This window comes from Ursus americanus, chromosome 37 (genome assembly GCF_024610735.1).
Source record: "Ursus americanus isolate L20-20 chromosome 37, mUrsAme1.1.p, whole genome shotgun sequence".
In the NCBI taxonomy this organism is placed as follows: Eukaryota; Metazoa; Chordata; class Mammalia; order Carnivora; family Ursidae; genus Ursus; species Ursus americanus.
In genome coordinates, this window is record NC_142163.1 from 10381695 (window position 1) to 10396543 (window position 14849).

Consider the following 14849-nt stretch of genomic DNA (forward strand, 5'->3'; position numbering starts at 1 on the left):
CATCCAGGGAAAGCTACTTTCCAATTATTTTCACGTCTTAAAAATGGCATGAATGAAGTAGAGCTAAATTTAAAAGTAATAGTAATATCGACTTATTGGTAATAAGCACTAAAAAAGTGACTTTCTTCGATCTGCTTTTTATAAACATTCGGGCTCTCTACTTATGCTAAATCCCTTGAATGCAGTGATAGGACGTGACGAACATTTACCTAGAAACCTGAAAAGAAACTACAGACTTTGGTTTTGCCATCCCTGGGCTCCTGAGGACTTCACTGAAATTTCCTCCCGCTACACGCCTAAGCACGAGTAGCTCCACGGGCGTTACTAGCTCTGCGCGGCACTTTCCCGGCCAAGCGCCCAGATGTAGGCAGGCAGGCACGCCTGAATTTATTTCGCCTTATTAAATTATGGATTTAGCAAAGAAACTTTCCTGTTACGATCGTACCCAAAAGAAGAGCCCAAGGTTTCCGGCTTCCCCCCATACGATGCGGAAATGGCCAGCCGCAGTGTCAATTGCATCACTCACCTAGTTGGAGTGACGAAGTACGTAGGACTTTACAGGGTTGCCTCAGCGTTGCCTGCACAAATATCTTTCATATCACAGACGAACAGCTCCCTAAATTTTGGTCTTATTTTTAAGTCAGTCTGCCCGCAAGCTCTAAGTAACGTAGGCGGAAAGAAGTCCAAGCAGCGAGATCCCTGGTGCATCGGCCATCCTGCTTGTCAGGCGTGCCCCCTGGCCGGTCTTCCGGTCTCTACTTCTCCGCAGAAGAGGACCTGCGTTCGGTCCCACAGCTGGCGGAGGGACTTCTTTCCTGTTGGCGCAAGATGGCGGGGGGCGAGGCTGGAGTAACTTTGGGGCAACCGCATCTTTCTCGCCAAGATCTCGCCACATTGGTAAGCTTTCGTTCTGTCAGGAAGTGGAGTGAGCTCAGGAGTAGGTATGACCCAGCTTCCTAGCGTTATTTAGACGAGACAGTGTTGAACTGCCATGGGGTAGGAGGAAAACGCTGCAGCCGGATGCAGTACGCCGCGCTTTCACTACAGTCTGCACTTCCCCAAGTGTTGAAACCAGCGTGCTGGTGTGAGATCGTGGGGAACTCAAGACCCCTAAGGATTATGCTGAAAAGCGTGGTGTTAAATGTCACTAAAATGTTTATCTCTTGAAGGTCTTAGAAAAACATATTAAACGGATTAAGGTTCGCACCTTTAAAGGTCTGGGGAGGAACCGTTTATACTCTCCTTTCTGCTGACTCCTCTAAAATTTGGGGCCTTGGCTTTGCAGATCTAGAGTGCAGGTCGCTCTTTCTCTCTTTTAAACATAAACGCCTTTAGCATTTATTAGCCACGTCATTCTGTTTCTGGAGTAAAGACAGCCTGTACAGTAAAGGTGGAGGGGGGGTGTTGCTTGTAAGCAGTAGGAGTTGAATTGATGGTGGCGAACTGTACAAATAAAAAGCGGATTCAGAGTCCTGATTTATATTACGCGACCTAGTTTAAATGTTTCATTGCAGGATGTTACCAACTTGACCCCACTCTCACAGGAAGTTATCAGCAGACAAGCCACAATTAACATAGGTAAGCAAACTGATTGCATAGACTATTAAACTTTTCAAGTCCTGAGATGGCTGCTTTTTAATCTCTTGTACAATTAACTGAATTACGGGAGGATTCAGGTATATAGGGAATAGATTTGAGCCATGAGCAAACCTGCCAGAGTTCCTTCAAAACAGTGAATTCTCTTCATTTATGGCTTAAGGAGAAGCTGTTAGGAGAAGACAGAGATGGCGAGCGCCTGGGTGGCTCGGTCAGTTAAGCGTCTGCCTTCGGCTCAGCTCACGATCCCAGGGTCCAGGGATAGAACCCCATATAACACCTGTCTGCTAAGCGGGGAACCCGCTTCTCCCTCTCCCCCGGTGGTCTTCCATCTCTATAGCTCTCTCTCTCAAATAAAATAAAATCTTAAAAAAACAAAAATATTTTTTAAAAAAAGACATATTCGTTGAAAAACAGTATGTTCTAAGGATAAGGCTATACATAGTTTACATACACCAAAGGTTACAGAAGCCATAAAATGCTAATAAACACAGGATTATTCTTAGAACAGGGTTTCTGAAAGTTTTAATATAGAAGTTATTAATAAGTAAATATTTTCTTGGTTAGCACCTTCCTGATTTACAAGGAAAGTAACTTGATTGAGTGTAAAATTCGGATATTTTAGGGTCTCGAAAAATAGTAAAACTTGTTAAGACTCATAGTTATGAAAAACTTACAAAACATTATACCACAAAGTATATTTACTAAACAAGTATTGTTTTCTGATTTTCATGGATTCCTGTTTTTGTATCATATTTTCATGCATAATTACCTCACTCAAAATACTGTTAAGTTTCTAAGTATACAGAATTTTCCGTATTTTTTAGTGATTATATTTCAAGTGGTTGTTTTTTGCCAGATAATACACGCAGCACCTCATGTTACACGCTGAATGTGTTTTTACACAAGGTGGGCAGGTGTATGGAAACTTCTCTTTGGTTTGTTATTTTAGTTTTTTGTTTTTATTATGTTATGTTAGTCACCATCATTAGTTTTTGATGTCGTGTTCCATGATTCATTGTTTGCGTGTATAACACCGAGTGCACCATGCAATATATGCCCTCCTTACTACCCATCACCAGTCTATCCCATTCCCTACCCCCCTCCCCTCTGAAGCCCTCAGTTTGTTTCTCAGAGTCCATAGTCTCTCATGCTTCATTCCCCCTTCTGTTTACCCCCCCTTCGTTCTTCCCTTCCTTTCCCTACCAATCTGCCTGCTATTTCTTATGGTCCACAAATAAGTGAAACCATATAATTGTTTTTCTCTGCTTGATTTATTTCGCTTAGCATAATCTCTTTGGTCTAGTTTCAGGAAGGTTTTAGGTAGAAACAGTATGTGGAAGGAAAAAATTCATTATTGCTTATAGATTGGCATATTTACAAGGAGTTATGCATTTGGTTTCTCTAACTACACTAAAATATTTGGTGTAATTGGATGCATAATTTTTTTGTTTTTTGTAGGTACAATTGGTCATGTTGCTCATGGAAAATCTACAGTTGTAAAAGCTATTTCTGGAGTTCACACTGTCAGATTCAAAAATGAATTAGAAAGAAATATTACAATTAAGCTTGGATATGCTAATGCCAAGGTACATAAGATGTTATGCAAGTAGAAGCTATTTTACATTAAATGTCAAATATGCAGATGGCAATTTCGATCTTTTCTTTGAAACTTTCAGATTTATAAACTTGATGATGCGAGTTGTTCTCGACCAGAATGCTATAGATCCTGCGGAAGTAGTACACCTGATGAGTTTCCTACAGATATTCCAGGGACCAAAGGGAACTTCAAACTAGTCAGGTGATCATTTTTGTGGTAAACATGCTTTTTTGTCTTGTGTTTATTGAAATATGTGATAGAGATATTAAACAGTGATTTAAGCAAAGCTTGATGCTTATGAATTTTTTTTGATGTATAGGAAACATTGAACTGTTTTCTAGGTAAGAGAGTCATAATGTGTAATAATTAATTTTTTAAATAACTTTAAAGAATATACTATATAATAAGAGATTGAAAGGCTGATACTAAAGGTGTATTGTGTATGTGCAGATTCTCTAAAGAATTACATGTAAACAATGAAATTGTTACATTTGGTAGTTTCTTTTTCTTGACTTTCCTTTTCAACATTCTTGTTTCTATTTCTTAGGAGAAGAACAAAGACATTCTTAGTTATTTCTTTTTGACACGTTTGATAGTCTCCTATTTTAGGAATGTTGCATTATTTGATTCCTCATAAGAGAACATTGACATCCATCAAGTGATATATATGGGTACCCAGTGAAAGTTTAGGTCATTAGGACACGAACTTATAATTTTTTAGAATGCTAACAGTTTTGACTGCATGGCATATTTTTGTTTGTTTTTACTACCCTTTCTGCATTAGTTTGGCAATCTTAAATGGTTTTTCAAGATGCTAGAGATTTTTCAACAAATCCTTAACGTATACCTAACTACTTTTTTAATGTAATTGTTACGTAGCTAAACTTATAAATTTTTGCACGTGTAATCTTTCTTTTTACATTTTTCAGCAATTCTCTATATTTCTTTCTTTTTAATTCTGATATATTTAGACATATAGGAAATTGGAAAGGTGACAGAGAGAACCTGTATTCCCTGACCCTTTTTTCCCACGGTTACATTATTGTGTCAAAGCATAACCTCAAAAGAAGGAGCTTCCTGTTGGCATAAAGTGGGTTTATATGTTTACCATATTTTATCATGTACCAATTACTATAATTAGAACTACTTTTCATATATAGAACTAGGTGGGTTATTGTTTTTTACAGATGTTTTTTATTAAGGTAAAATTATGTAGAGAGATAACTATACAGATTCAGTTCAACTATTTTTTACTAATGTGTACACCTACCTAACCAACATTCCAGTCAAGACATAGTATATTTCATTGTACCCAAAGAGTTCTCTTATGCTTAGCCCACAATAGTTAATCCCTTTTTAAATTTCTATCACCAGAGATTAGTTTTGCTTATTGTGAGTTCATGTGAAAGAAATGAGACCATGTACTATTCTGTGGTTATATTCTCCAATTAATGTAATATTTTTGAGAATACGTTTTGAGAATCTTTATTGCTATATGATGAATCAGGATTTATTTTTTCTTGCTAATTACTGTTCAACTGTATGAATATACTAGTTTCTTTATCACTTATCATAAAGATGGACATTTGAGTTATTTCTGGGTTTTGGCAGTTTAAGTAGAGTTGCTGTGCATATATGTAAGCTGTCTATTTTGGACTAAAGTTACGATATCTGTTCAGTAAATACCTAGAAGTAGAGTTGCTGGGATGTGGATTACATGTATGTTTAACTTTTTAAGAAAATTCCAGTTTTCCATAGTTTTAAATGAATTCATATTCTTTCCAGAATTACATGAACATCCCATTTGTTCCACATGTTTCCTAAGACTTAATTATCTCACTCTTTAAGATTTCTTATATATTTAATCTTTAAAATTATAGAGGGTGTAGAATAGTATCTCATTTTACTTTTAATTTTTATTTCCCTGATGAATAAAGATACTGACCACCATTTATTTTCTTACTTGACATTCATGTCTCCCTTGAATCCTTCTGTGCTCCAGTTTATGAGTTTTGCTCATTTTTTAGACTTAAACGTATTATTTTTCTATTTTTCAACTGTAAGATTTTCTTGTATGTTCTCAATAGAAAACATCACACATGTACCACAAATATTTTCTTCTGTATGTAATTTTCTTTTCATTTGCACAGTGATTTTTAATGAGCAGAAATTTCCCATTTTGATGAAGTCTGACTTTTTTTATGATTAGTTTTTTCGGGGCGCCTGGGTGGTGCAGTCGTTAAGCGTCTGCCTTCGGCTCAGGGCGTGATCCCAGCGTTCTGGGATCGAGCCCCACATCAGGCTCCTCTACTGGGAGCCTGCTTCTTCCTCTCCCACTCCCCCTGCTTGTGTTCCCTCTCTCGATGGCTGTCTCTCTCTGTCAAATAAATAAATAAAATCTTTTGAAAAAAAAAAAGATTAGTTTTTTGTACCCTCCGTAAGTCATCTTTTCCTATCATAAGACACATTAAATATTTTCCTGTTATTTTACTTCAAGATGCTTTATGGATTAATTTTTTGTCTAGATCTGTGAAATATTTCAAAATGATTTTTACATATGTTGCAACAAACGAGTTGGGATTTTTTTCCCATATGATTATCTACTGGTTCTAGTATAATTTGTTGAAAACTCCTTTATTTTTATTTCTCTCACTCCATTTCCTTAGGATTTATATACATGTGTGAATCTATCTCATGACACTATTCTCTTTCAGTGTACTATTTGTTATTATACTAATGACATAGTATCTTGAATTTTATCTTTTCTATTTTTTCTTTAAATACACTGTTTAACATGTACTATATTATTAGTATTACAAATAGAGTTCAGTGATTCATCATTTTTATGTAACAATGACACAGGTCATTGTGTCACTTAATACCCTCATCCAGTTACCCCATCCCCTCACCACCTCTGCTCCAGCAACCTGTAGTTTGTTTCCTAGAGTTAAGAGTCTTTTATGGGGGATTGCCTGGCTGGCTCATTCAGATAAGTGTCTGCCGTTGGCTCAGATTGTGATCCCAGGGTCCTGGGATCGAGTCCCACATCAGACTACTGTTGCTCAGTGCAAGATCTGTTTCTCCTTCTCCCTTTGCCCCTCCCCCGGCTCATGCTTGCTGTCAAGTAAATAAAAAAATCCTAAACATGAAAAAAGAGTCTTATGATTTATCTCCCTCTCTGTTTTTATCTTATATATTTTTCCTCCCTTCCCCATCCTCCTCTCTTTTGTTTCTTAAACTCCACATATGAGTGAAATCATAAGATAACTGTTTTTCTCTGATTGACTTATTTTGCATAGCATAATATCCTATAGTTCCATCCACGTTGTTGCAAGATTTCATTCCTTTTTGTGATGGCCGAGCAGTATTCCATTGTAAATATATACCACGTCTTCTTTATCCATTCATCTTTCAGTGGACATCTGGGCTCTTCCCACAGCTTGGCTAATGTGGACATTGCTGCTATAGACATTGGGGTGCAGGTGCCCCTTCGGATCACTACCTTTGTATCTTTGGGGTAAATGTCCCCAAAGTAGTGCAATTGCTGGATCATAGGGTAGCTCTAGTTTTAACTTTCTGAGGAACCTCCAAACTGTGCTCCAGAGTGGCTGCCCCAGCTTGCGTTCCCACCAACAGTGTAAGAGGCTCCCCCTTCTCCACATCCTCACCAACATCCTTCATTTCCTGACTAGTTAATTTTAGCCATTCTGACTGCTGTGAGGTCGTATCTCATTGTGGTCTTGATTTGAATTTCTGTGAAGGCTAATGATGTTGAACACTTTTTCATGTGCCTGTTAGCCTTTTGTGTGTCTTCTTTGGAGAAATGGTTCTTCAAGTCTTCTGTCCATTTCTTTTTTTTTTTTTTTTTTTTTTAAGATTTTATTTATTTATTTGACAGAGATAGAGACAGCCAGCGAGAGAGGGAACACAAGCAGGGGGAGTGGGAGAGGAAGAAGCAGGCTCATAGCGGAGGAGCCTGATGTGGGGCTCGATCCCAGAACGCCGGGATCACGCCCTGAGCCGAAGGCAGACGCTTAACCTCTGTGCCACCCACCCAGGCGCCCCCTTCTGTCCATTTCTTGGTTAGATTATTTGTTCTTTGGGTGTTGAGTTTGATGAGTTCTTTATAGATTTTGGGTACTGGCCCTTTATCACATATGTCCCTGGCAAATATCTTCTCCCATTCTGTAGGCTGCCTTTTAGTTTTGTTGATTGTTTCCTTCACTGTGTGCAGAAACTTTCTATCCTGATGGAATCCCAATGGCTCAGTTTTGCTTTTGTTTCCCTTGCCTCTGGAGATGTGTCTAGCAAGAAGTTCCTGTGGCGGAGGTCACAGAGGTTGCTGCCTCTAGGAGGTTGCTAGATTCCAGTCTCACATTTAGGTCTTTCATCCATTTTGAGTCTATTTTTGTATATAGTGTAAGGAAATGGTCTAGTTTCTTTCTTCTGCATGTGGCTGTCCAGTTTTCCCAACACCATTTGTTGAAGAGACTGTCTTTTTTTCCATTGGATAGTCTTTCCTGCTTTGTTGAAGATTAGTTGACCGTAGGGTTGAGGGTCCATTTCTGGGTTCTCTGTTCTGTTCCATTGATCTATGCATCTGTTTTTGTTCCAGGACCGTACTGTCTTGATGATAACGGCCTTGTAATAGAGCTTGAAGTCCGGAATTGTGATGCCACCAGCTTTGGTTTTCCTTTTCAAGATTGCGTTGGCTCTTTGGGGTCTTTTCTGGATCCATACAAATTTTAGGATTGTTTGTTTCAACTCTGAAAAACATTGATGGTATATTGATAGGGATTCCACGGAATGTGTAGATTGCTTTGGGTAGTGTGACGTTTCAAAAATATTTGTTCTTCCAGTCCATGAGCATGGGACGTTTTTCCACATCTTTGCATTTTCCTCACTTTCTTTCATGAGTGTTCTGTAGTTTTCTGAGTACAGATCCTTTGCCTCTTTGGTTAGGTTTAATCCGAGGTATCTTACAGTTTTGGATGCAATGGTAAATGGAATCGATTCCTTAATTTCTCTTTCTTCTGTTTCATTGTTGGTGTTCTCTTTCTTGTGTCTCATTGTTAGTGTATAGAAATGCAGCTGACTTCGGTGCATTGGTTTTATATCCTGCCACATGGCTGAATTGCTGTATGAGTTCTAGCAATTATGGGATGGAGTCTTTTGTGTTTTCCACATAGAGTATCATGTCATCTGCAAAGAGTGAGAGTTTGACTTCTTATTTGCCGATTTGGATGCCTTTTATTTCTTTTTGTTGTCTAATTGCTGAGGCTAAGATTTCTAGAACTGTGTTGAACAATAGAGGTGAGAGTGGGCATCCTTGTCGTGTTCCTGACCTTAGGAGAAAACCTCTCAGTTTTTCCGCCTTGAGAATGACATTCGCTGTGGGCTTTTCCTATATGGCTTTTATGATATTGCGGTATGTTCTCTCTATCCCTACAATGCGAAGAGTTTTTAGTCAAGAAAGGATGCTGTGCTTTGTCAGATGCTTTTTTCTGCATCTGTTGAGAAGATCCTATGGTTCTTGTCCTTTCTTTTATTTATGTGGTGTATCACATTGATTGATTTGTCAGTGTTGAACCACCCTTGCAGCCCAGGATAAATCCCACCTGGTCGTGGTGAATAATCCTTTTAATGGACTGTTGGATCCTATTGGCTAGTGTCTTGGTGTGAATTTTTGCATCATGTTCTTCAGAGATACTGGTCTGTGGGGTCTTTGTCTGGTTTTGGGATCAAGGCAATGCTGGCCTCGTAGAAGGAGTTTGGAAGTTTTCCTTCCTTTTCTATTTTGAAACGGCTTCAGAAGAATATGTATTAGTTCTTCTTTAAGTGTTTGGTAGAGTTCCCCCCAGGAAGCCATCCAGCCCTGGGCTCTGGTTTGTTGGGAGATTTTTGATTACTGCTTTAATTTCTTTGCTGGTTATGGGTCTGTTCAGGTTTTCTATATTTTCCTGTTTTGGTCGTTTATATGTTTCTAGGAATGCATCCATTTCTCCCAGATTGCCTAATTTGTTAGTATATGATTACTCTTACATGTCCTTCTAATCGTTTGTATTTCTTTGCCGTTGGTTGAGATCTCTCTTCTCTAATTCATGATTTTATTAACTTGGGCCCTTCCTCTTTTTGATAAGCCTGGCCAAGGGTTTATCGATCTTATTAATTCTTTCAAACAATCAACTCCTAGTTTCATCGATCTGTTCTACTGTTCTTTTGGTTTCTAGTTCATTGATGTCTGCTCCAGTCTTTATTATTTCTCTTCTGCTGAGTTTAGGCTGTATTTACTATTCTTTCTCCAACTCCATTAGGTGTAAGGTTATCTTGTGTATTTGAGACCTTTCTTGTTTCTTGAGAAAGGCTTGTATTGCTATATACTTCCTCTTAGGACCCCCTTTGCCTCATCCCAAAGGGTTTGAATGGTTGTGTTTTCATTTTCATTTGTTTCCATGAATTTGTTGAATTCTTCTTTAATTTCCTGGTTGACCCATTCATTCTTTAGTCGGATGCACTTTCATTTCCATGTGTTTGAGTTTTTCCAAATTTCCTCTTGTGATTGAGTTCCACTGGAAGTGTTGTGGTCTCAAAATATGCAGGGAGTGATCCCAGTCTTTTGGTACTGGTTGAGACTTGATTTGTGACCCAGGATGTGACCTATTCTGGAGAATATTCCATGTGCACTGGAAAAGAATGCGTATTCTGCTGCTTTATGAAGAAATACTCTGAATGTATGTGTTAAGTCCATCTGGTGCAGCGTGTCATTCAAAGCGCTTGTTTCCTTGTTGATCTTCTGCATAGATGATCTGTCCGTGTCAGTGGGGGAGGGGGGAGCTGTTAAAGTCCCCTGCTATTATTGTATTATTATCAATGTGTTTCTTTAATTTTGTTATTAATTGGCTTATATAATTGGCTGGTCCCATGTTAGGGGAGTAAATATTTACAATTGTTAGATCTTCATTTTGGATAGACCTTTTAATTATGATACAGTGTCCTTCCTCCTCTCTTTGTTTTAAAATCTAATTTGTCTGATATAAGAATTGCCACCCCAGCTTTCTTTTGATGTCTATTAGTGTGATAAATATTTCTCCAGCCCCTCACTATCAGTCTGGAGGTGTCTTTGAGTCTAACATGAGTCTCTTGCAGACAGCATATTGATGGGACTTGCTTTTTATCCAGGCTGATACCCTGTGTCCTTTGATTGGGTCCTTCAGCCCATTTACATTCAGAGTAACTAGCGAAAGATACGAATTTAGTGTCATTGTATTACCTGTAAAGGGGCTGTTACTTTATACTGACTGTCTCTGTTCCTTTCTGGTCTGGGTCACTTCTGGGCTCTCTCTTTGCTTAGAGGATCCCTTTTAATATTTCTTGTAGGATTAGTTTGGTGGTCACAGGTTCTTTTAGTTTCTGTTTGTCCTGGAAGCTTTTTCTCTCTCCTTTCGTTCTGAATGATATCCTAGCTGGATAAAGTATTCTTGACTGCATATTTTTCTCACTTAGCACTCTGAATATAGCATGGCTGTACTTTCTTGCCTGCCGGGCCTCCATGGATAGGTGTGCTGCCAATCTAATGTTTCTACCCTGTAGGTCACAGACCTCTTGTCCCGAGCTGCTTTCAGGATTTTCTCTTTGTCTCTGAGATTCACAAGTTCCACTACTATGAGTCAGGGTGTTGACCTCTGTGCCTCCTGGATTTTGATGCTTGTTTCCTTCCACAGATTAGAGAAGCTTTCCCTTATCATTTGCTCCAGTAAACTCCCCTCTCTCTTTCCTCTTCTTCTGGGATTCCAATTATTGTAATTTTGTTTTGCTTTATGTTGTCACTTCTCTCTCTCATTCTCCCCTCGTGATCCAGTAGTAGTTTATCTCTTTTTTTCTCAGCTTCTTTATTCTCCCTCGTTTTGTCTTCTGTATCACTTATTCTCTCTTCTACCTCACGTAACCAAGCAATTAGAGACTCCTTTTTGATTGCATCTCATTAATAGCCTTTTTGATTTCAACTTGGCTAGATGTTAGTTCTTTTTATTTCTCCAGAAAGGGATTCCTTAGTGACTGCTATGCTCTTTTCAAGCCCAGCTAGTATCTTTATAACCTTTATTCTGAACTCTAGTTCCAACATCTTACTTAAGTCCATATTGATTTGGTCCCTGCCTCTTGTTTCTCTTTTTTGAGGTGAGTTTTTCCATCTTGTCATTCTGTCCAGAGAAGACTAGATGAACGAGAGAACAAGATACCAAAATAGCAACAACGACCCCAGAGAATTATACAGTAAACAAATCAGGAGAGACCTGAAACCACAAAGAAAATTAAAAAGAGAGAGAGAGAGAGAGAGGGAATATAATCAGACAGGTGAACAGAACAGAGCAGTAGGGATGTGTGGGTGTCTCAGTTGGTTAAGTGTCTGCCTTCAGCTTGGGTAATGATCCCACAGTCCTGGGTTCGAGCCCCGCGTCGGGCTCTCTGCTCAGTGGGGAGCCTGCTTCTCCCTTTCCAGCTTACCCCCCTCCCCGCTTGCGTTCCCTCTCTCGCTGTCTCTCTTTCTCTTTCTGGCAAATAAATAAATAAATAAATAAACAAACAAACAAATAAATAAAATCTGTAAAAGAAAAAAGACTTCAAGAAAAAGTAAGAATATATTCAGACAGGTGAACAAAACAGAGCAATACCCTAGATTCTGGGTGTATTTTGGTCTGTTTGTTAGAAGAAACTACATCCCAAAATTGTAAAGAAAGAGGAATTTACATGTATATGAAAATAAAATTACGTACAGTGAAAGGATAGAATGTAGCTATAAAGATGAAAATTCAAAAAGACGTAAAGACTTGATAAGATAAGAAATTGGTTGAGAAAGGAAAGAGGATAAAAAATTGAAATTGAAAGACTGAAGCATTTTGAGGAAAAAAAACATGAATTCTATATAGCATTTTCCCCTAGCACTGGAGCTTTGCAGTTCTGTGTGATCAGCAGCCAACTTGGTCTTTGCTGGATGTTCTTGCAGCTCTTCTGCGGGAGGGGCCTGTTGCTTTGATTCTCAAGTGTCCTTGCCCCAGGGTGGAATTGCACCCCCCTTGCCAGGTAGCCAGGCTAAGTGTAAGCAGCTCCAGATCGCTCTATGTGGCTTTTGTTCCTTAGGGCTTTCAGTGCCCTTTAGAGGATGAGAATGAAAATGGCATCTTCCTCCAGCCCTAGAGCTGAAAGCTCAGGCCCCACTCCTCAGTGCGCCCTCCAAGAGAAGGAGTCAGTCTCTCCTGTCTGCCTGGTCTCTGTCTGCACTCCATGCTCACCCAGCCTGCGACCGAGCGTTTCTCTCTCGGGCACACGACCCCGTTTCAAGTCTCCAAACCCTGCAGACTCCTGCAGCATACACTCAGGCACGCTCATTGTTCCTGAGACCCCAGGGATCCCGAGACGACACTGCCCCACCAGGAATGATGCCCTGTTTGGCCGCCTGAGCACCTTTCAGGCAGGGACATCCCTCACCGGACAGCCTCTAAAGGTTTAAATTTTGGGCTCAGATGCTTCATCACTTTCCCGTAGCCAGCTGATGGAGCCTCACTGGCTGCCGCGGTCTGTCTTTCCTTATATGACTTTGGATTCAGTTCTCTCCACCTCCTGCCTTGCAGAAAGTGATCGAGTTGCAGCTATTCTTTTCTTCGATCTGTTATACACAGAAAGATCTCTCTCTTGCTGTCTGTTTAACGATTCCCATAACTGTTCTTTCTCACTATCTCTAATCCTTAAGAACCACTAATCTGTTAGTATTACTTTGCTTGTTTTGAAATGTTACATTTTGAATGTATTCTAAATCGCCTTTTGATATTGACTTTTTTTTCGCTCAGTATACTGTCTTTGAGATCACTGAGTGATCTGAGTGAGCAGTTCACAGAAATATTGAACAGAGGATACAGAGATGTGTCGTATATCTCAGCCCTGGCCATATATACCGTCCTCCATTTCTGACATCCCCAACCTGAATGGTGCGTTTATTATAAATGGTGAACCTAATATTGACATATCATCATCATACAAAGTCCAAAGTTTATATTAGGTTGCAGTCTTGGTGTTGTATGTTCTCTGGATTTTCACAAGTTGTAAAACCTGTGTTTACACTTATGCTGTGGTATGGAGTAGTTAACTGACCTGAAAATATCACAGTCCTACCTGTTAAGCAGCACTCCTCCCTAACCCCTAGCAACTACTGAACTTTCCATTGTCTCCATAGTTTTTTTAAGTTTCTTCTGGATTTTTGTAATTTCACATTTTACATTTAGGACTGTGATCCCTTTTGAGGTTTTTTGTTGTTGTTTTTTTTTTAATCCATCCCACTCCATACTTTCCGTCTGGTAACCATTCGTTTATTCTCTAGAATTACAAGTCTCTCTTTTACTTTTTTCTTTTTACTTGTTTTGTTTCTTTACTTATATGAGTAATATCACATGATAGTTGTCTTTCACTTATTTTGCTTAGTATTATATCTTTTAAATTAGTTTTTGTGCCAAATATTAGATCCGTGTCTAGATTCAAAGACATCTTGTCTTTTGGGTATTCCTATCCATGAACTTCGACTATCTGTCCATCTGTGTAGTCCTTTGATTTTGTTCATCAGAATTTTGTGATTTTCTTCCAGTTGATTTTATATATATTTTGTTAGGTTTTTATCTAAGTGTTTTCTTTTAATGTAAATGGTTTGTGTTTTTCATTTTAAATTCCAGTTTCTTGGTGGCGTACAGAAAAATGATTGATTTTTGTATCTTAACCTCAGATCTACAGCCTACTATAGTTTTTTACTAGTTCCAGGACTTTTGATTACTCCTTTTGGATTTCCTATACAGATGGTCATGTAATCTCCAAGTAAAAATGGTTTTATTTTTTCATTCTTAATTTGTGACCTTTCATTTCCTTTGTCTTATTGCATTAGCTAGGATTTCCATTGTGTTCAAAATCAGGGATGTGAGGGAACATCTTTGCCTTTTCCTAATCTTAATTGAAAAACATCGTGTTTCTGGGGCGCTTGGGTGGCTCAGTCATTAAGCATCTCCCTTCGGCTCAGGCGTGATCCCGGAGTACTGGGATCAAGCCCGGTATCAGGCTCCTCCGCTGGGAGCCTGCTTCTTCCTCTCCCACTCCCCCTGCTTGTGTTCCCTCTCTCACTGGCTGTCTCTCTCTGTCAAATAAATAAATACAATCCTTAAAAAAAAAAAAAAAAAGCATTGTGTTTCTCACCACTAATTATGATAATCTTTATTAATTTGACAAAGATATCCTTTAGTTTGGTAAGAGTTTTTTTATGAATGGTTGTTAGATTCTGTTAAATGCTTTTTCTGCATCGGCTGATAAAATCGTATGATTTTTGGGGCGCCTGGGTGGCACAGCGGTTGGGCATCTGCCTTCGGCTCAGGGCGTGATCCTGGCGTTATGGGATCGAGCCCCACATCAGGCTCCTCCGCTATGAGCCTGCTTCTTCCTCTCCCGCTCCCCCTGCTTGTGTTCCCTCTCGCTGGCTGTCTCTGTCTCTGTCAAATAAATAAATAAAATCTTTAAAAAAAAAAAAAATCGTATGATTTTTTTCTTCTTCAGCCTGTTGATGGTGGAATTATACTGATTGTTTTCCAATGTTCAACCAGCCTTGCATACCTGGATTAAATAGTAT

At 39.1% G+C, this 14849-nt stretch overlaps 1 protein-coding gene across 2 annotated transcripts in view; it reads left to right on the plus strand.

Annotated features, from left to right (window-relative positions):
• The first annotated feature begins 739 nt into the window (after positions 1 to 739).
• Positions 740 to 14849, plus strand: part of LOC123780131 (eukaryotic translation initiation factor 2 subunit 3, X-linked-like) — a 40370-nt gene continuing 26260 nt past the window's right edge. Inside the window, exons 1-4 of one of the 2 annotated variants that reach the window (XR_015723219.1) lie at positions 740 to 897; positions 1515 to 1578; positions 3058 to 3185; positions 3276 to 3397. Coding sequence is in view for 1 of the 2 variants with exons in the window: in XM_045778919.2 (XP_045634875.1) it covers positions 829 to 897; positions 1515 to 1578; positions 3058 to 3185; positions 3276 to 3397 (383 nt within the window). In the remaining variant the exon portion in view is untranslated. The remainder of the gene's footprint in view (positions 898 to 1514; positions 1579 to 3057; positions 3186 to 3275; positions 3398 to 14849) is intronic. The other variant, XM_045778919.2, reaches the window with a different exon arrangement.